The sequence below is a fragment of the Vulpes lagopus genome, chromosome 23 (genome assembly GCF_018345385.1).
Source record: "Vulpes lagopus strain Blue_001 chromosome 23, ASM1834538v1, whole genome shotgun sequence".
NCBI classification, from domain to species: Eukaryota; Metazoa; Chordata; class Mammalia; order Carnivora; family Canidae; genus Vulpes; species Vulpes lagopus.
In genome coordinates this window covers 24,922,670-24,944,956 of record NC_054846.1, presented here as the reverse complement: position 1 = coordinate 24,944,956, position 22,287 = coordinate 24,922,670, and the positions used below count along the sequence as shown (strand labels likewise).

General features: G+C 39.7%; 1 protein-coding gene across 1 annotated transcript; it reads right to left on the bottom strand.

Annotated features, from left to right (window-relative positions):
- Nucleotides 1–1,104: 1,104 nt before the first annotated feature.
- Nucleotides 1,105–21,849, bottom strand: DEPDC4 (DEP domain containing 4). Its single transcript, XM_041737974.1, is given in 16 exon segments — nt 1,105–1,172; nt 4,569–4,625; nt 4,628–4,646; nt 7,890–8,036; nt 8,326–8,408; nt 8,411–8,467; nt 9,725–9,856; nt 9,859–9,905; nt 9,907–9,948; nt 11,980–12,157; nt 18,642–18,677; nt 19,149–19,273; nt 19,916–20,038; nt 20,040–20,087; nt 20,089–20,272; nt 21,747–21,849. Coding segments are annotated over 16 exon segments (1,449 nt in total).
- Nucleotides 21,850–22,287: the final 438 nt, after the last annotated feature.

Sequence of the window (22,287 nt, the reverse complement as noted above, 5' to 3'; positions counted from 1 at the left end):
TGATCTCAGGCAAAAGGTAAGAGCTCAGACCTCATTAGAAAAAATTCTGACAGGGCAGGACCGTAGGGCACTTAGCATAGCTTTCCTCCTGCCAAGGAAAGGCACCATAATTAGAACTTCAATTCATCAACAGGTAAACGGGAATTTGTAAAAGAAAGAAAAAAAACCAAACATTAAACATTTGAGGGATACTTAAAACACCACAAGAGGTACATGAATCCAACAAGAACAAACCCCTAAGGGAATAAAATAAACTTTATAATATTCTCAAAAGACTAATGAGGTAATTGCATCTATCACAACAGGTTACCATAGCAAAATAGGTCCTATCCCTCTATCCCTCCCCTCTCCCTGCTTGTGTGCACACGCTTTCTCTCTCAAACCAAATAGATCCTAGAAATTAAAAATAGAATTATTTATGCTTAATTGATGGGTTGGATAGCAGAATGGACACTACTGAAGACTAGAAGCTGAGGGAAGTGTCCCAGAATGTAATAGAATTGAGCAAGCACTGGGATGACTATGAAAGAAGCTAGCCTGCATTGCCAGCGTAGGCTCTGTTGTCCACCTGACACTACCAAGCCTAGCCTTCCCAGTAGAGGCCTTTAGATGAGATTTCGCATAAAATGCGAATATCCTCACTGCTTACTAAAAACACCTCCAAGTCCACTCGTTGGGTACAGGGCAGAAAGATGGCCAGGGAGGAAAGTCTCAAGAATGCCTTTCAGTTTTGAACATTCTCCATGTATATACATTGTGAAAGGAGAAAAGTTTTCTCTCAGCATTTGAGTTAGAAAATCTTTTTTCTCTTTTTTTTCCCCTCTGAGAGAGAGAGAAGGGGAAGAGGAAGGGGCAGAGGGAGAGTAAGAGAATCCCAAGTAGGATCTACACTCAGCGGCACACGTCCCAGCGTGGGGCTCCGTGTCACCACCTGAGATTGTGCCAAGAGCCGAAACCGAGAGCCTGGTGGGTGCTTGGCCGACGGAGCCACCTGGGCACCTCAGAAAAACAAAACAAAACTTGAATTTACCTGGATAGTACCTGAGAATGTGTATAAGGAGTTGAAGCAGAAGCTTAAGCACTGATGAATCGGGCTGTCAATTCTCACAGAAATTCACTGAATGTTCTAACAGGAGGTAATCTTTCTGATCGTTGGAGCCGGCCCTTTTTTTCTACAGAGGAAAAACAAAACTTTGTTTATAAGCCTCCCTCAAAAATGAAAAGGTTTAACCCACAGTTGAAGGCCAATACCCTGGAGAAGTCGTAAGCAGGGTGACTGACCTGAGGAGCTGTCTCCAGTGGAGAGAACTGCTGGGGTAGGAATTCATACCTCAGAACCGCCAAAAACCATTCAGTAGAAGTCAAGGTTTTCTTTGTAAACAAGTGTAATTGAGTAGCAGCGTCTACGTATATTTATATTATCAGGGTAAGCTTCACCAAGGGGCGTTATGACACGTTTTCATTCACTTTCTATGGCAGTAAAATAGTTCAAGTGTTGCTGAACAACTCTTAGTAATTCTACGGATTCTGAATTGGGTTGCATCCAATGTAGGGTGCTCGCTGGCTAGCCTTTTCCCCTCTGAACTCAAATAGGTCAAGGAGTAAATCAAGAACCCTGACACCAGGCCCATGTAATGGCGTCACTGCTGCACTGCATGCTGGCCTTTGCCTCTTGGCCATTTCTGGCCCAGTCTTAGAACCACATATCTAGGCATGTCTATTTTTATTCCAGAAATTAAAAACTGAACAAAACCGGCTCAGAGGGAAGATGATTCCTTGAGGTCGTATATAATCTGAGCGGCACATTCAAGGACGTGGGAACATCCTAATGCTTTTCTCAAAGTGCCAGCATTTCCCAGTGCAGGTGACAATCCCCATGCCTGACTCACAGACAACATTGAAATGGGGACCTTCCTAATAAGGGGACCCCTTCCCCCTGTACCCCCTCCAATCAGGAGCATTTGGAGGTATGTTTCCAGGGTTTTCCTCATCTCTCTAGAACCACCCTTTCCGGTCTTCTCCTGGAGGTTATATTAATTTCCTCCTCAACTCAAAAGAACCATACACAGATTAGGGTGGTTACATCTTCTAGGGTCATAAGATTATTTTACTGTGGGTTTTGTTTTGTTTTGTTGTTTTAGATGAGCAGGAACTCAGAATTCATTCAGCTAATACCCTTATCTTAACATAATATCTGGACATTGAGAATAGTGGTTCATCCACAAAGTAAAAGTAAAATGTGGAAAATATATAAATATACCTCAATAAAGGCCTTTAGTATATTCTCTGACAGAATCAATAGTGGTGATTCCCTAATTTGGTAGTTCTCTTTTTTTTTTTTTTTTAAGATTTTATTTGTTTATTTGAGAGAGAAAGGGAGAGAGCACAAGGGGGAGAGGCAGAGGGAGAAGCAGGCTCCCTGTGGGCAGCCCGATGCAGGATTCGATTCCACAGACCCTGGGATCATGACCTGAGCTGAAAGCAGACACTCAACCACTGAGCCTCCCAGGTGCCCTAATCTGGTGGTTCTTAAGGTACTTAGCTCGTAATACCCTTTGAAAACCTGGAGATGCTGTGGATGATTTTTTAAATTATTTTTTTATTGGAGTTCGATTTGCCAACATATAGCATAACACCCAGTGCTCATCCCATCAAGTGCCCCCCTCAGTGCCCATCACCCAATCACCCCAACCCCCCGCCCACCTCCGTTTCCACTACCCTTTGTTTGTTTCCCAGAGTTAGGTGTCTCTCATGTTTTGTCTCCCTCCCTGATATTTCCCACTCATTTTCTCTCCTTTCCCCTTTGTTCCCTTTCACTATTTTTTATATTCCCCAAGTGAATGAGACCATATAATGTTTGACTGACTTATTTCACTCAGCATAATACCCTCCAGTTCCATCTGTGGACGACTTCATAGAAAAATACCACAAGCACATATAAACAAACAACTGAACATAACTTCAGAAAGTACACTGTATTTCAGCCCTCTGAAATCTTTTCGCAGACTCTTAGTTGAGAACTTTGACTCTAAGCATTCAAATTCAAGAAACTGTCCTAACAGTCTTTGGACAAAAAGATAAAACAGAGGACCATAGTTATATTTTTTCAAGTACTTGTGACACATGCTTCTCAGATCAAGGCACAAGTTAAGACCACAAAAGAGTGTATTAGAGCATCATTTTCAACAGGGATTGAATCCACAACCAATGGCATTGAGAAAATGAAGCCACAAAGTGAACTAACCAACTCAAAAACAGAAAGGGAGGGGAGCACCTGGGGGGCTCAGTGGTTGAGCGGCTGCCTTCATGTCCCTGGATCAAGTCCCACATCGGGCTCCCCACAGGCAGCCTCCTTCTCCCTCTGCTTGTGTCTCTGCCTCTCTGTGTCTCTTGTGAATAAATAAATAGAATCTTAAAAAATAATATTTAAATACTTGTAACATTTTGAATTTATAATATTAGTATTGAGTATAAATATTAAATATGTAATCATTATTACTCAGTAGGGTAGATGGCATTATTATTCCCATCTTGTCAATGAGGAAAAGCTGAAGCACAAGGAGATTAAGTGACTTGCCTGGGTGATCTGGCCCCCGCACCTACAGTTAGGTCTATTATGCTATTCCTGGGAAATTCATATTGAAAATATTTGCTAGTTTAAAGAAAATCAAGGAATCATATCAATTGCTGCAAGACATTGAGTGAAACAAATCGTGGAATTTGCTCCCCCGGGAAGATCAGGCTCCTCCTCTATAAAATTAGGTTATTTCCTACAGAAGAGAAGGGAAGGGGGGTGGGGAGGGAGAAGGACACGGGAGAGAAAGAATCTGAGGGAATCAGATAAAGCGACCAGAAAGAGCACAGGAGCAAGGACGCAGCAGGTGGGTAAGAGGCTGGAGGGGAGGGGAGACTTGGGAGCAGCACTGAGAGAGAAGATGAATGGATAAAGAAGCTGTGGTCTACGTATACAATGGAATATTACTCAGCAATTAGAAACGACAAATACCCACCATTTGCTTCAACGCGGATGGAACTGGAGGGTATTATGCTGAGTGAAATAAGTCAATCGGAGAAGGACAAACATTGTATGTTCTCATTCATTTGGGGAATATAAATAATAGTGAAAGGGAATATAAAGGAAGGGAAAAGAAATGTTGGGAAATATCAGGAAGGGAGACAGAACATAAAGACTCCTAACTCTGGGAAACGAACTAGGGGTGGTGGAAGGGGAGGAGGGCGGGGGGTGGAGGGGAATGGTGACGGGCACTGAGGTGGACAACTTGACGGGATGAGCACTGGGTGTTTTTCTGTATGTTGGTAAATTGAACACCAATAAAAATTAATTTAAAAAAAAAGGAAAAAAGGAAAAAAAAAGAAAATGGTCACCTTTTTAGATGAAAGGTCATCAGACTTTCAGAAAGAACTCTGCAGATCAAAGAAATAACCTTCATGTAACTGCCTTTTATAATATTATATATTTATTCACATTCTCACCCTTGGCTCCTCTCCAACTTACTGGGCTCTAATAGTCACTTAATGATAAAGAAGGAACAAATTTGAATCCATACCTGATACGACAGCTGGATCTTCCCCGTGTAGAAGGTTCTTGAGTTTCTTACTACCGGATCCAATAAAGTAACCAGAATCTACATAAAACCTGGTGTGTTCAAATATTCAATATGAATTTTTTTTTCCAGCCAGGAATGCAACATAAAAAAACAAAAACCTCTCAGTATTTCTGACCAATGAGTAAGGGAAGAGGATTGCAGATGAGGAGAGGGGGTGGGTAGCAGAAGGCCTCTGAATTATAAAGGGTAGGAGTACGTGAAACTTTTTTTGGAATTCTTCAAATTCTATTTTCTGCTTGCACATATGTGCTTTAACTGCAACTAGGTCAACCAAGCCTTAGGATAATGCTCTCCTATAATATTGAAAATTATTTATGCTTCCATAATAACAGTGGTCGACATAAGCTTACCTTGTGATTACATGGTCTGTGTACAAATGGGAGCTTTAAACTACAGTAAAACTGTATTCTTTTTTAAAAAAAGTTTGGGGGGCAGCCCCCGTGGCGCAGCGGTTTAGCGCCGCCTGCAGCGCGGGGCGTGATCCTGGAGGCCCTGGATTGAGTCCCGTGCCAGGCTCTCTGCATGGAGCCTGCTTCTCCCTCTGTCTCTCTCTCTCTCTCTCTCTCTCTGTCTCTGTTTCTGTCTCTATGAATAAATAAATAAAATCTTAAAAAAAAAAGATTAAAAAAAAGTTTGGGTCACATGAAAATCATCGCAAATCACTGTTGTGTGTAGGGTAGATAATCCAGCGGCTACTCCGGTTACACAGGGCACTCCCTAGGCACATGGACGCTGAGCTCTTCTCTCTTAGATACTGGACTTCCTTTCCATCAGCTTCAACGTCCTGCCGATTTCCAGCCACAGAGTTGCCCCCGTGGATTCATTCTGTAGCTCGCTGAGAACTTTGTGAGGACCTACTATGTCCCAGGCCCCATCCTAGGTGATAAATAAAGAGACCGAGTTCCTGATGTTGGAAAAAAAAAAAAGTTTCTGAACTCATGGGACTTACATTCTCTTGGGAGAGAAAGACAAAAAAAAAAAAAACAGCAAATATGAAATAGGATTTCAGGGAGGGTTAAGTGCTGTTAGGAAAGCAGAAAGCAGGGTCAGAAGTTAGAGAGGAGATGGGTAGCTGTCTCCCACAAGGCCTCTGAGTGTCTGAGGGGGTGATATTTCAAGCAGGGGCCTCAGCAGCTGTGAAGGCATAAGCAGTCTTGAGAGAAAAATGCTCCAGACAATCAGCAGCATCAGGAAGCCCAGCACTGGGGGAATGCTGAGCACGTTGGAGAGTCCCTCTCATCAGTGCCCCATGTCAGCCACTCTGGAATACCCCATCCCTCATCTCCAGGAGCCTGTCCCCCCCACCGCCCGGCACCCTGAGTCCCACCCCCACCTTCTCTGGTGTCAACCTCTTCTATGACCTGTCAACAAAATCTGACCCAGTGAGTTTCTCTGCTAGTTCGACTTGACAGGGAGGTAAAAAAAAAAAAAAAGAAAAAGAAAAAAGAAAAACAACTTCTGATTTCTCTGCCACAGGTAGGAAAGATAATTCATGTACCCAGAGGAGAAGGGGGGTGGGAAAGGAGGATGTGGAGAGGTTAGGTGATAAGGAGGCAGTGGGCCGAGGACATGGTCAGTCTAGATCCCTAGTTGGGATCTGGGGGCTATTGCACCCAAGAATCAGACCCACGAATACTGGTTTAGTGCCCGTAGAATTAAAGGTTTACATAGGTTGGGGCTAACCTCCAGTGATGATGATGATGATGATGATGATGATTTTGATGAAAAACTAGGTGCAGAATAACAACGGACTTATGGATGAGCTTTTAGAATATATTTCATTCAACATTCATCATTGGGATGGGGAGCACCCAGCTGATGCCATCAATGGACCCTGCAACTCTTGATCTTAGGGTTGTGCATTGGGAATGGCACTTTCAGAAAACAACAAAATGCGTCAATGGGGGACTGCTTCCACTCAATGGACTCTACATCTTTTTCTCTGAAATAATGGAAAAGAAGGCTCAGTTTAGGTTCACAGAACTGCTACAGAATTTGAGCCAATATGTTTCTCGTGACACCAGAATTTTCTTAGATGAAGCAAAATAAAAAAATTGAAGAGGGAACACTTCTTGGTAGAGGCCGTAGAGAAATAACGCCACCAGAAGTACCACTGTGTGGAGGTAAAATACGGAGTGAGGTCAAAAGACCAACTTGTTCTAAGATAGTTCAAGATCCATGGAGAATCTGCACCATGTCTTCCTGATTATTGCTACTCCTCCACATCCAGTCCCCGCATCTCTTGCCCACGTGATGAAAACAGCCTCAGGAAAGGTGCCCCTGCTTCTCTACCCTCACCCCTGATGGCCCATTCTCCATATAAAAGCCGGGGTCAAGCCAGGATAAGGTTCTGCTCAAACCCTCCAATGATTCCCCATTGTATTCGAGCAGAAACAATGTCTGTGCAGCAGCCTCAGCCCCTACTGCTCTCCCCTCTGCTCCCCACTTCTGAAGTCCTTAGCACCCAAGGGTGCATGACCCCTAGGTCCTCTGCACCACATCCGTCCTCTCTGCCCAAGACACTATCCTGCCCTCACAGCCATTTGGCCAATTCTCTCCCCACCCTTCCAGTCTTTGCTCTATTCTTTTCTCAGGCAGGAGGCCCACCTTGGCCACCCTGACACCTAAGTTCCCTCTCACCCTCGCCCTAGCACCCTGAGGCCCCTCAGCCATCTCTTTTTTTCTTTTCCTCTTCTTTTTTTTATTGCAAGTATTCCTTTCTATCAAACTACATGACTTGATTTTTTTTTTTTTTAAATATTATTTATTTATTTATTTATGATAGTCACGGAGAGAGAGAGAGGCAGAGACACAGGCGGAGGGAGAAGCAGGCTCCATACACCGGGAGCCCGATGTGGGATTCGATCCCGGGTCTCCAGGATCGCGCCCTGGGCCAAAGGCAGGCGCCAAACCGCTGCGCCACCCAGGGATCCCCGTTTTTTTTTTTTTTTTTTTTTTTTAATCACCTCTTGTCCCTTGCTTGGATAGAAGCACCTCCAGGGCTTGCGACACGGTGTGTCTGCTGAGCTGTTGTCACCCCGAGCAGCAGCCCCGGGCACAGTCATCACCAGAAACCGGTTGAAGAGATGAATCAATCAATGCAGGTATCAGCATTGTTGTGAGTCGGCCTCCTTCTTTTTAGTGGGTGTGGGGAAGCAGAATTCCTTCAAATTTCCCCCATCACGGGTACTCAGGAAATTATTTAGGACGGGAATGATTTGACTTTTGTGCTGGACGCAAGTAGCTTCGTCAGAGATGTGCTGGGCCCGGCGCCAGAGCCACCTCGAGGAGCTCTGCGGGTTGCTCCAGTAGAAACTGGACTGCTTGTTCTGCCCAGATTTCTAATAATGATCTTGTTCGCAAAACTACTTTGACAGGCATTTTCAGGACCACCATTTTGTGATGACACTGTAAACAGAAAGATTGGGACACCTGGGTGGCTCAATGGCTGAGCATCTGTCTTTGGCCCAGGTCATGATCCCAGGATCCTGGGATCAAGTCCCGCATCAGGCTCCCTATGGGGAGCCTGCTTCTCCCTCTGCCTATGTCTCTGTCACTCTCTCTCTGTGTCTCTCATGAATAAATAAATAAATCTTTTTTAAAAAATAAAAATAAACCAAAAGATTAACCTCAGCTTGAATGATTTTTTTTAAAGACCAGAAAATTATAAACCCACTACTGCATTTTTTTTCCCCACCAGTTTTTGTGACTTGTGGGTGTTAGGTTTCCATATAATAGCCATGAAAGCAAGTAGCCCTCATAATGCCTCTGTAACTTGTGCAGTAACAGTCTTAGATACAGTTAGGTTGCTTCAAGGGCTTCCGTTCTTTATTCATTTTCTATAACACAGGTTACAAAAAAATAGAGGTTGTCATACTTGGTAGCTGGTTATAAAGCTATGAGGCTGTATTTGGTTTGTGGATTCTTTTTTACACTAAAAAGTTTTTATTTCATTAAAAATTTTCGTTAAAAAAATAAAAATTTTCGTTAAAAGTTTTTATTTCATTTTTTGCATTAAAATATTTCAAACACACAGGAAATTATCCTTATAATTCTATAGGCCAGGAGCACCTGGATGGCTCATTCAGTTGAGGGACCAACTCTTGGTTTTGGCTTAGGTTATGATCTCATGGATCATGGGATCGAGTCTGCTGCCTGGCTGGAGCTAGGGAAGAAGTCTGCTGGGCATTCTTTCCCTCTTCCTCTCTCTGCCCTTCTGCTCCTCCCCGTGCCATCACACCAGCCCACGCTGTCTGTCCCTCCCTCCCACCCACCCTCAAATAAATAAATGAGTACAGCTTTATAATTCTACATGCCAAACACCTGCATAATTCCATCCAGCATTATCAAATAGTATTTGTTTTTAACATGAAGTTAAATGGCTGCCTATATAGCTAAAAAAAAGTGACATGATACTATGTCACTCGATTTTTATTTTGGTGAAAAATCACCAAATTAATACATCAGAAATGAATATTTCCAGATGCCTTAGCTCTCTCTAATCCTGTACTATATTAAAATATGTTTTTACAGTGCCTCTGTGATATAATTACCTTAGATCTGATGTCCTGTACTTCAGTTGATACAGTTGATAGTACAATTCATGTGGCAGGTAACATTAGTGAAGTGAAAAAAGAGTTCATGAAGTACTTAGGCATCACTGAAGAAAAATATTAAAATATAATACTCAGTTCATTGAATGTTCTGCTATTTATTTATTTATTTATTTTTAAGTAAGCTCTATGCTCAGTGTGGGGCTTGAACTCATGACCATGAGATCAAGAGTCACATGCTTCACCGACTGAGCCTGCCAGGTATGCCCCATGAAATCTGTCTCTTTAAAAATATTTTAGGGGAAAAAATATTTTAGGGGCACCTGGGTGACTGTGCCACTTAAGTGTCCAACTCTTGGTTTCAGCTCAGGTCATGATTTCAGGGTCATGAGACTGAGCCCCGCGACTGGCTCTGTGCTCAGCACAGTTTGTTTGTCCTTCTCCCTCTGCTCCTCCCCCGACCCCCCCATATCTAAAATAAATAAAGCTTTTAAAATATTTTATTATACAAAAAAACTAAAGTTTAAACTTTTTTTTTTTCACCTAAAAGTTCTGTAATTCCTGACTAAATATCAGAATCCTCATCAGTTAATAGACGATCTCTCTCTTGGTTATAGTATTTTACTATGACATCAAAGAGCATCTTCTTCTGTATTCTCAATCTTATCTTTTGTTGTTTTGTACTAACTGCTGATTAGCTGTGGCTATAACTGGTCAGGGAAATATCCAAACATTTAATTGTTGCATTAATAAGCTGATTGTCAACCCCAGAGGTAAAAACAAACAAACAAACAAAAAAACAAAAAAAAGAAAAACAAAACAAAACAGAAAACAACAAATCAATAGTTAACGTTTCCACTAAACTACCTAAACACTGTTTGATAACATCTAATAAAGTCTAGCTTACATTTAATCAGATCTAAAGAGATTAATTTTGAGGAGAAAAATTTTAATAAATTTTGCTGGATGATTATGAGAGTAAATTAGAGAGAATAGCTTTTTTCTTCACCAAATACCACCACATACATTTGTTTTCAAGGAATTAAAATATTTTTTGGTCACCTTTTCATTATTTCTAGTTTTCCTAAGTTTTGTTCAGAGGAGTTCATCTGCACTTGGTGTTTCCATGAGGGATTCCCTTGCTTTTCCCACTTCGATTATTTTTTTTTTAACTTAAAAAAAATTTTTTTTATTGGAGTTCAATTTGCCAACATATAGCATAACACCCAGTGCTCATCCCGTCAAGTGCCGCCCTCAGTGCCCATCACCTAGTCACCCCAACCCCCCTCCCACCTCCCACCTCCCACCTCCCACCTCCCTTTCCACTACCCCTTGTTCATTTCCCAGAGTTAGGAGTCTCTCATGTTTTGTCACCCTCACTGATCTTTTCACTCATTTCCTATCCTTTCCCTTTATTCCTTTTCACTAATTTTTATATTCCCCAAATGAATGAGACCATATAATGTTTGTCCTTTTTCGATGGACTTATTTCATTCAGCACAATACCCTCCAGGTCCCTCCAGGTCTCTTTATTATTTATTCATAGAGACAGACAGACAGAGAGAGAGAGACAGACAGACAGAGAGAGAAGCAGGCTCCATGCAGGGAGCCCGATGTGGGACTCGATCCGGGGTCTCCAGGATCACACCCCGGGCTGCAGGCAGCGCCAAACTGCTGCGCCAGTGGGGCTGCCCTATTTTTAACTCTTTGAGGAACCTCCACACAGTTTTCCAGAGTGGTGTTCTCTTATTATTTGAAAAAAAGATACTAAATATTTGCCCAATCAAGATGCATTTTTATTCCACCATAACATATGTGACTAATTATCTTCTAGATTCTCATGTTGCAGATGAAAAGATTAATGCCAGTTGAATTACTTTTCAACTGGAAATGCCAACCGATATAAGGCCACCTGGCTGCTGTTTTCTGCAGTGGTGTCTGAGGAAACCCGGTTTCTCTGATGGTATCCCTTTGCTCTCCCTGTCTCAAGGGCCGAGGAACATTCAGCCACTTGTTTGGGTCTTTCTTGGCTCATTGTGAATTAAAGAAACCTACCATGTGCAAATAGGACCACAGTTGACTAAGTGGGTCCACAGGTCCCCGATCACCTAACACCTCCCAGGATCTGAAGCTTTCTGGTTCTCAGCCTTAGAGTCTAATGTTCTTTTCTTATTTGGCTGATGTGGGAGAAAGCATCAGATATCAGGATCTCCCTGCTGGAATCCTAACAGGACCCAAGGTTTTATACTTATAGTTATTGAGAGCTGGTTTATGAAAGAGTGATGGGTACTTTGGAGTTAGGAGGGAAAGAGGAGGGAGACTCATTCAGGTTATATGGTTTCCTGAGCATCTCCACAAATGAGTCTGGTTTTATGATAGGGCTTATCTCATTGGACTGTGATGTTTTGTTCTATGAATATCTCCCCTATGAGGTGATAGATTCTTGCAGGGCAGAGATAAACAAACTGGTAGAAATTGTGTTGGTTTTGTTATCTTAGGGTCATAAAACAATGATAGAACCTTGGAAAACATTCAGGGTTGGCACAAGGAATGGATGATTGACAAATCATTACTGAATTCATATGAATGAAACCACTCTGATTTCCAATGATCTCATAGGTCATAACCGGTGATTTTCTATGTTAGATCAAATAAGAATTCACAATGATTAATTTATAAAACAGAGATGTTGTTAGCGTATATGTATGGTTGTATTCTTAGAACTTAACACGACAAGGACAAAATATGTGAAAGGATTTTTTAGCTATAAATTATTTAAAATAAAAATGATCATTTACTCAGGTAGACATAAGCTTAGAACAACCTTTCTGTCTAGAGAAGTGTTTGAGAGAATAAGATCTTCCTCCTTACTTAACTGAAGAATTTGTATTTTAATTGAAGCCTCCAAAATATTTTCCAAGAATGGAAGGTGAATCAGTTGAAAAATACATAGCAATATCTGTGGTTTCCAAACAGCTTAAAACAGAAGTAAGTAACCATCAGGTTGATAAATAACATCCACACAGCCAACCAATATTATAAAATTCTTTCATATCTAAATGAAAAAAATAAAAGTTACCTAATATGATATAATAAATGAATTTAATGTTAGGATCATTTAAATTTACTGAATTACAATTTTTCTTTCCAAAATTAACCTTTAAATAGACATCAAAGTCACAAGCCACATTGATTTTATTTTCTGCTAAGGTTGATTATAAAATGATATGATTTAGCTTTTATTGGTTGGTTTGTTTATTCATTTTTTAAGTAGGCTGTATGCCCAGCATGGAGCCCAGCATGGGGCTTGAACTCACAACCCTAAGATCAAGAGTTGGCTGCTTAACTGACTGAGCCACCCAGATGCCCCTGATTTAGCTTTTATTTATTTTTTATTTTTTTTAACATTTTATTTATTTATTCATGAGACACACACACACACACACACACACAGAGAGAGAGAGAGAGAGAGAGAGAGAGAGGGGCAGAGGCAGAGGGAGAAGCAGGCTCCATGCAGGTAGCCTGATATGGGACTCGATGGCAGGACTCCAGCATCACACCCTGGGCTGAAGGCGGCGCTAAACCGCTGAGCCACCTGGGCTGCCCTGATCTAGCTTTTAAAGGCAACAATAGGTTAATTCCAAATTTAAAAAACTACTAGTCAAGCTTATGAATTATTGTACACATCTGAGAGAATATGAGATTACTAATTATAATTTTACTCAAAAAGGCAGAGATAACTGTTGTTTCTTATTTTTAAATTAAAATATAGTATTAGATTAATCTTAACTTGAGTTTCTGGTCATTCCTCTTTAGAGTTCATGAAATTTTTCATTATCCTAATTATGAGATCATAATTAACATTTTGTTTTTCCTTTAAATCAAAATTATAAAAGTAGTAGCTATAGTAAACCTTTCACAGAGCTATCAAACTGGTAACTTATGTATTAAATTTGGACCATAACTGGATTGTTTGGTTGTAAAGTATTTTGAATAAAATTAACTTGTATAAAAATGGCAGCTTTCATGTAAAATTCTGGGTTTCAAGCTTCCCTATAAAAAAATTCATAAGATCTCATAAAACACCGGGCTTGAATTCAAATACTTGAGCACAGAGAGTTGATACGAGTTAGTGGTTACCCCCTTTGGATTGGCATGTTGTTTCCGGTTCACCACAAACCCAACCACTCCATTGTATCCCAGCGTGGTAGGGCCTCAGTTACCATTTTTATGATACTGTCCTGGTTTTCTATAGTAAAAATCAATTTCCCTGTACATATTTATATGTCTATGATAAATGGGAAAAGGAAAAATAGCCTGTGAGGGCTATACATTTCAAGCAAAACAATGGTATATTTATATTTTTACATGTCTGATATTTAAGTACTCCCTGGCTCTCTGATCTCTCTGGCTCCCAAAAACTTCTTAGTTTGCTACCTTTGAGTTAATGGCCAAAAAAAAAAAAAAAAATCAAATTAACAACCTTTTAGTAAAGATTTGAGATCATACATGGCCCCTAATCAATCAGGCCATGTTTGTTAGTACCAACCTTTTGGCCTGGTACTGAACAGGTGTTAGAAAAAGATACATAAAGACTAATGGACCTTCAGAAGCCAAACTCTAAGTAAGAGAGACTGGGATAGCCACATATGAAATGTGCAAAAGCAAGTTTTATGAAGTCACTGAGAGGACAAATAGATATATTATAAGTAAGTCCAAAACTGGAAAAAAAGAGTATTCTGCAGGAGCATCAAGGCAGGACGTTAATTTATTCAACAAATGTTTATTGAGACTTATTTTGTGCTAGACATTGTTCTACATGCCAGGAATATAATGATACCCCAAACAGGCAAAAATCCTTGCCCTAATGGAGCTTATATTCTAGGGTGGAGGGGAGGGAGGCAATAAATAGACAAACAAAAAGCGAAATATGTCGTGTGTTGGTTAGTGGTAAGTTCTATGGAGAGAAAAGAAGAGAAGCAGGACAAGATGGGGTAGTATTGCAATTTTAAATAAGATGTGTGGGAACTAACATTGGGAAGATGATATGTAAGCAAGGATCTCAAAGAGATGGAGCAGAGAAATGTGCATGTCGAGAACGCAGCAGCCCAATGCAGAGATGATAAACAAAATATCTCATGTGCAGAGAAATAAAACTCAAGAAGGATATATTTTTTAAAGATTTAGGGGGGGAGGAGAAGCAGGCGGGGAGGAGGAGGAGCAGAGAGAAAGAGAGAGAGAGAGGGAGAAAGACAAGTAGATTCTCTGCTGAGCACAGAGCCCAACTTAGAGCTTCATGTCATGCTCTGAGCCGAAATCAAGAGTCGGCCACTTAACCGACTGAGCCACTCAGGCCCCACAAACTCAAAAAAGGATATTGTGGCAACACATACCATCACCACGGTCATCTTTATGGAGCAGTTCATATTCAAGTGACCATTGTGCTGAGTGATGAGGATGCAAGGGGGAGAGCATCTGCATCTGATGAATGTACAATTTGTCCAGTGTTTAGGATAGCTTATGCACACACATACACATGTGCACTAGGTATATATGCATAGGATGTATATATAAAAAGAAGATATTTATTCAATGAGGAGACTGTACTTGCACCATTCATCCATGAAACGTTTATACACCCTACCCACAGTGAGGCGCTGTGTTATTCAATGTGGATGCAATGGTGGATGAGAAAAAGACTGTCCCTAAGTACCTCACACTCTAGTGGGAATAAAGACAAGTAAACAGGCAATTTAATGAAGTGTACAAATGTTTTAGTAGGAGGAATACAGTGTGTTCATTAGGATGCAAATTTTGTTTTGACTAAGGAAACCTTTGTCCAAACATATTCTGGAAGTCAAGTGAAACCTATTAACGGTGGAGTTGCCCTAGCTGATATAGGCAGTTGAGAGACCTACCCTACACAAGTGCGGGAGAGGTTGATTCTGTACCCTAACATTTCTAAAACGATACACATATGTTCTTGCAACATTAGTCATAATATTATTAGTAAAAAAATCAAATAACTGTAAAAAGCAAACAAATGTCAGCAGAGGTGGTTCATCTTAATGCTTCTTGCCAAACAGATGCAAATTTGCAGTGAAGCCTGCAGTGATCACACTGCTTTACCACTGTTGGTAGAATTCTCAATTCAAGTGAAGTAGTTCTTGCAGTTATTGGAAAATTAAGAAATGGCTTTTCTCATAAATAGGGGAACTAATATTTCTATTTCTTGACTGACATTTATATAGGTGTGTTTCCAATTGCATACCTTTAACCAGCCTTTTTTTTTTTTTTTTTAAAGTAAGCTGTACACTCATGGGGCTTGAACTCACAACCAGAGATCAAGAGTCACATGATCTTTCTTTCTTCTTTCTTTCTTTCTTTCTTTCTTTCTTTCTTCTTTCTTTCTTTCTTTTCTTCTTTCCTTATTAAGATTTTAATTTATTCACTTGAGAGATGGAGAGAGAGAGAGAGAGAGAAAGAGAGAGCATGAGTGAGAGCAGGAGGTTGGGGCGGGAGGAGGGGAATTACAGAGAGAGGGAGAAGTAGACTCCCTCTTGAGCAGGGTGTCTGGGGATTATGATCTGAGCTAAAGGCAGACACTTAACTGACGGAGCCACCTAGATGCCCCAAGAGTCACATGCTTTTATCAACAATAGCTAAATTATGGAAAGAGCCCAAATATCCACTGACTGATGAATGGATAAAGAAGATGTGATACACACATGCAGTGGAATAATTACTCAGCCATTCAAAAGAATGAAATCTTGCAAGAAAAAATAAAAGAATGAAATCTTGCCATTTGCAACAATGTGGATGGATAGAGAGAATATTATGCTAAGTGAAATGAGTCACAGAAAGACAAATATCTTATGATTTCACTCTCATGCGCAATTTAAGGAACAAAACAGATGAACATAGGGGAAAGGAAAAAAAAAGAGAGAGGTAAACCGTAAGGGAGACTCTAAACTATAGAGAACAAACTAAGTTACTGGAGGGGAGGTGGGGGGGGATAGGCTAAATGGGTGATGGGCATTAAGGAGGGAGGGCACTTGTGATGAGCACTGGGTGTTATATGTAAGTGTTGGAACACTAAATTCTTCTCTGAAACTAATATTATACTATATGTTAATTAACTAGAATTTAAACAAAAATTTGAAACATAAAAGAAAAAAAGAGTCATATGCTCCACCAACTGAGTCAACCCGGACCTTTAACCAGCCATGTTTTGCCAAATGCACTTTTTTCAAAAAGTTTTGGTTTGAAAATTTAACTTCCAAACAAGTAAATCTTTTTTTTTTTTTTTGCGTTAAATACAAGAACAATCAGTCAATTTTAACATTAGTTCTCTTTTGCAAACCTTTTTTTACAAACAAAAACAAAGAACAACCCCTTCTCCCCAAACTACGAGATTTAAGAGGCTTTTGAAGATGAAGAGATTTCTTTTTAGTAACTTATTAAAAACTCCTCTGAAAACTATGCTTTTATGAGAAAGAACTAAAATAATGTTTGTATTTCTCTATTCCGAAGGCTGACACATTCAGTTGTGATAAAGGGCAAACATACCAAATACGTTTCACTCATTCTCATTTTATAAGTTAGCAACACTTTGCTGCAATAAGAATGATAAAGCACTGATAAAAGTATGGAAATCTAAGTCCAAATCTTGATGCCATTAGTTAAGTGTGGAAACTTGGCAACTTATCTAATTTCTCCGTTTCCTTATCTATAAAATAGTCAGTCTAAACTAAAGCAGTGGTTCCCAGACCTGGCTGATTCTTGTTTTAACATAAAAACTCTCTTTTTTCTTTTTACAAAACTTAATAGTTTGTTTTGTGACTTAATGTTTAGAATTTCAGGCCAAATGGTATAGATTTAAATCTACCCATATTCCTCCTAATTTCATCCAACATTTTTTTTATTAAATATTCACACATAAAAGAGTATATAAAAACATGTACTATTTAAAGTGTTTTGGGCGGGGTGGGCCTGGATGACTCAGTCAGTTGAGCATCTGACTCTTGGTTTTGGCTTGGGGTCACCATCTCAGGGTCCTGGGACTGAGTGGGCTCAGCACTCAATGTTAAAAGTCTGCTTGAGATTCTCTCGCTTTCCATCTGTCCCTCCCACCACTCATGCTCTCTCTCTAAAATAAATAAAATCTTTACAAGAAGCAAATGAATAGATGTACACAAAACTGAAAGATCATGAAACGGCATTATTATAAGCATGCTGTTTAGAAATAGGAGGTACAAGTTATAAATGGTTGTCTCTCAGGATGGGGAACTGAGTGAGAGTAGCAGGGTAGGGAACTCCGAGTTTTTGTTAATAAAACCTGTAGGACCATTTGAATGTATCACATTCAATAATAATATTTTTAAAAATACATCAGAATGCCAGCTTTCTTCCTATACTGTGTCTTAGGGATTCATTTATCCTTCAGAGTCTCAGTTTCCCCAACCATTACATGGGAGTTTTATCCCTTACTCAGGCCTATTGTTAGGTTATAAATAATACATACAAAATGCATAACAAATTGTGTAGTACAGGGAAAGGCCCAATAACTGGAAACTATTTTTATTAGTGTATTTACTGATAAATTACACTTGTCTTTATGTTAGGAATTTCTAGAGATATACTATATCCCCAAGGGGAAGTGATGGGACAATTTTTTTAAAAGATTTTATTTATTTATTTATTCATCACACACACACACACACACACACACACACACACACACACAGGCAGAGACATAGGCAGAGGGAGAAGCAGGCTCCATGCAGGGAGCCCGATGTGGGACTCAACCCAGGTCTCCAGGATCACGCCCTGGGCCAAAGGCAGCACTAAACTGCTGAGCCACCCAGGGATCCCCAATTTGCTTTTTTTTTTTTTTCCTAGTAGATAAGAATCACTTCCACTTGGTTCCTCATCTTCTGCCCATCCAGTAGTCTTCCTCAGGGTTCTCTTCTAGGCCCTCTTCTCTTATTATTGCTCTACTTTGGGCACTTTATCTTTCCTTTATCACACTTCTCCTGATTATTGTTATTTTTTTGCTCCTCCAAGATGGAAATCATTCCTGTCTTGCTTCTTTAATGGTTTAAGCAAATGCAGCAAAAGATGTAACCACTAATGAGTTATGTATGCATCCCTCCTAACTGCCTGGGTATGAGGCTTTTCTTTTCACCTTCAGCGGCATTATAAGGAGAAAACTGCAAGTAGATGAAGTAAGAGGAGTAGAACAACAGGTTGCTTAGTTTGTCCTGAAATGTGAAAGTTAGGGAGATGTTTGGGAAGGGCCTATACAATGGAAAAAGGATACCCTTGCAGAAGATGGTCTTGGATTATAGATGGTAAGGACTGGTAATGAGCTTACATGTCTTTTTTTTTTTTTCTGGTAGTATGGATGATAGAACCTGATCATGGTCATTGTAAAAAATAAATATTGGATTTATGCTGCCTCACTTGTCTGATGTAATCACTACGTAGAAGGAAGCTCTAATAGAGGAGTAGAGAATCAATACACTAACCACTACTTTAATCATATTTGAAAAGTCAATTCTTGGAGATAGTCAAGAGATCAGTGGTTACCAGCAGTTAGGAGGATGAAAAAGATGAAGAGGTGAAGTATAGAGACGTTCAGGCAGTGAAACTATTCTGTATGATTCTATAATGGTGGATGCATGCCATTATACATTTCTCAAAACCCATATAATATAACAACACAAAGAGTAAACACTAATGTAAACTATGTGGTTTGAATGATAATGATGAACCAGAGTAGGTTCACAGAGTGTAACAAATATATCACCTTGGTACAGGATGTTGATGTGTAATGGGGGCAGGGAATACATGTGGATTCTACTTTCTGCTGAATTTTTTTGTGAACCTAAAACTGTTCTAAAAAAAATTAAGTAACTTAAAAAATCAGTTCTTCCTTACAAAATTCTGAAAGAATAACGACAACTGAAATAACCTTCTTTTGAAAGTGAGAGAACATGGATATTTGGAGGTAAAGCCACATTCCTACTCATTGTATGAATAAATTCCTCTAATCTTTCCTCACCAATCCCTTGTGCTGGAGGATTTGAAATAATTTAATCTCCTAGTCTGTTAGGAAATAATATGTGAACTTTTCTATTATACTATATGTGGGATCAAAATTTCAAATATACATTTTAACCTATTAAAACTTATTTAGACATTTCCTATTTCCACAAAGGATTTCAGGGAGGTTACAATAAAATACATGAGTAATAAATTTATTAGATAATAGAGCATCACCAAAAGAGGACAAATTAGGATTATAAATAAAAGAGAAAGAATATATGTTAATTCCAAAGTTATTATGATTACTATGATGTGGTAGAAAATTTTTACTGTGAGTTTTCTGATAACCTTGGATCTTTTTACTTTGGCTAAGTCATTTTTCAAAATTATAAAGCATATGATCAAAGAAGATACAAGTTTTCCTGGTATAAATTCTTAAAAAAATTTATGTGGTAATGTCTTCCAGAGCAGTTTTAGAGCAAATGCAGACATGGATTAATTTCCCCATGGCTTTTCTTTTATCGGCTTCCGAATAAAACAAAAAATATAACATTTAAGTTTTGCTAAATGAAGACTGTTCCATAAGAGCCTAAACACAATGTATTACAGTATCTTGGCTAACACTAACCTTAAAGATTCCTTTGCTTATATTTCATCAGGTATCCCATTCCCAGATTCCGTTACTTCTTCTGAAAAAAAATAAAATAAAAAAGATAAGATAATTTATGGCTTAGGAACCTGTTGAGACTACTGTTTGAATCTTCAAATTCTAATTCCTTTTAATTTTTCAATAGCTTTGTGATTGAAAAATACTTTGTGATTCATTAGAACTTGACAAAGACAAACTCTGTTGAGAGGTGTCATTACTTCTTAGGCACTTATTTTGCATTAGATGACTTAATACTACATCAATGGCATTAGAACCAGTAAAACAGTCTTTGTATGTTTATAAATTATGCCTCCTTTTAATTTCCACTTGAGTCTGAAGAGAGTGAATAATACCATCCTATAGCTGAGTAGATTGAAAAGGACCAGAGCATCCTGAAAAGAAAAAAATTAAATGTTTTTTACAAATTTAGATGACACAAAAACATGTAAGTTTCCCGGTTTTGATAACCTTATGCTTTTATATGGCATCTCTGCTGCCAGTGTCTCTAGTTTTTCCTCCTCTCATCTTAAGTAAGCTATAACTTATTTACTAAGATTGCACCGTTTGTCTGCTGATAAAAAGAGTAAACCCAGGAACTTGCTTTACTGATATGAAATATGTTATTGTGTGAATTATATACCCTTAGTGTTCTATGATTAACTACTAGTGACACTTAATCTTGAATAATATTATTTTACGGGATATTTAAAAGGAATGCACACACACATATTGGAGTCTTGAGTATTAGAGCTGCAGCTTCAAGAGGCTCTTTGCTTTCTCTTTTTTCTTTTTTGCCTTTTTTCTGGGCAGTGGCAAGCTTTTCATGAAAGAGATCTAGGGCAAGGAGCTGAATAAAACTAATCAATTTATCTACCAGTTATTCTGTAAGAAAAAAATTGTGAGGAATAATGAAAACCTGAAAACAATAAAAATGTTCATCATCTGGGGGAACATTTAAGTAAATTATGTCATAGACTTACTGTGGAATATTGAACAGTAGGGAATTTGGAAGAGTGAGATTTATAGCACTGGAGGATTTCATTAAGTATGTAAAACAAAACAAAAATGAAAGACAAGTAGACATGTGTATACTATCATCTTAGTTATATAAAAATGAATTCCTGAATTACAAACATATATATGTAAATAAATAGAAAGGTCTAGAAGGGTCACCTTCAAGCAATTGACCTTGTGTTCACTGTTTATTCTACATATTTGTGAACTTTCTAATAATAAACATTTATACAGGGTGCCTATGTGGCTCATTGGGTTAAGCCTCTGCCTTTGGCTCAGGTCGTGATCCCTGGCTCCCTGGGGAGCCTGCTTCTCCCTCTGCCTATGTCTCTGCCTCTCTCTCTGTATCTCTCATGAATAAATAAAATATTTTTCAATTAGTTGGAGATAGTAAAATTTTTCTTTTTAAAATTTTTAATTGAGATAAAATTCACATACCACAAATACACCTTTTTAAAAAAATTTATCTTTATTTTTTAATTATTTAAAATGCACAATTCAACGGGTTTTTAAGGTGCATTTACAAAGTTGTGCAACCGCCACTACGATCAAAACCCATACTTCAGCAGTCACTCCTCAATCTTCCGTATCCCGGTGAATTTTTAATTAAAACACTTTTTAGAATGACAAGGTACTAAGTTGAAACATCTAGACTGGTTTCTCGGGGTTGTGTTGTTAGAATCCTAGAATTTAAGCTCTTTCCTCCCTTGACTGGAAACAGGATGTCCAGTTCTACATTATAGCCTGATGTTTACGACAAAACGACAGTAATAGAAGCCCCATGTATTAGGCCGAGATCCTGTGGATCGTGCGGAGTGTGGGGCAGGCAGTGGGACGTGGACGGGGAGGAACCCGAGGAGGCGGCGAGGGAGTGATGGGCGAGTCGGCCGAGGGCAGGGTGCAGAGGGCTGGAAAGGCGAGGAGCCTGGGATTGGTGCTGACAAGGTAAGGCCATCGGCCCCGTAACCTTCCTTAAACAAGTAGACAAGGTTAAGGAAATACTTCTCGTGCTTGCCGCCTCCTACTTTAACTCTGTTGTTCTAAGTGTAGCCTTCTGAGCGGCAGCAGCAGCACTGGCATCCTCTGGGAACTTAGGAGAAACGCAGAGTCAGACCCTACTCCCAACTGCATCTGAACAAAGTCCTCAGATGATCCGTGTGCGTACTGATGTTTGGGAGGCACGGCTTTCCCGGATCCGCACGGGGAGCAGCTCCGGAGAAGCGGAGCAGCGGTTCGTCATCCAGGACCAGACAGAGCAGGTGCGCCGGGGCGGAGCGGCCCTCGGGAGCCAAGTCCGAGCCACCCGCTTCTTCAGGACGCATTTGGTTAGGATCTATAGGGCTCTCGGTCCTCCTGTCCCTGCAGAAGGCACCGTCAGGGCTCACGAAGGCCC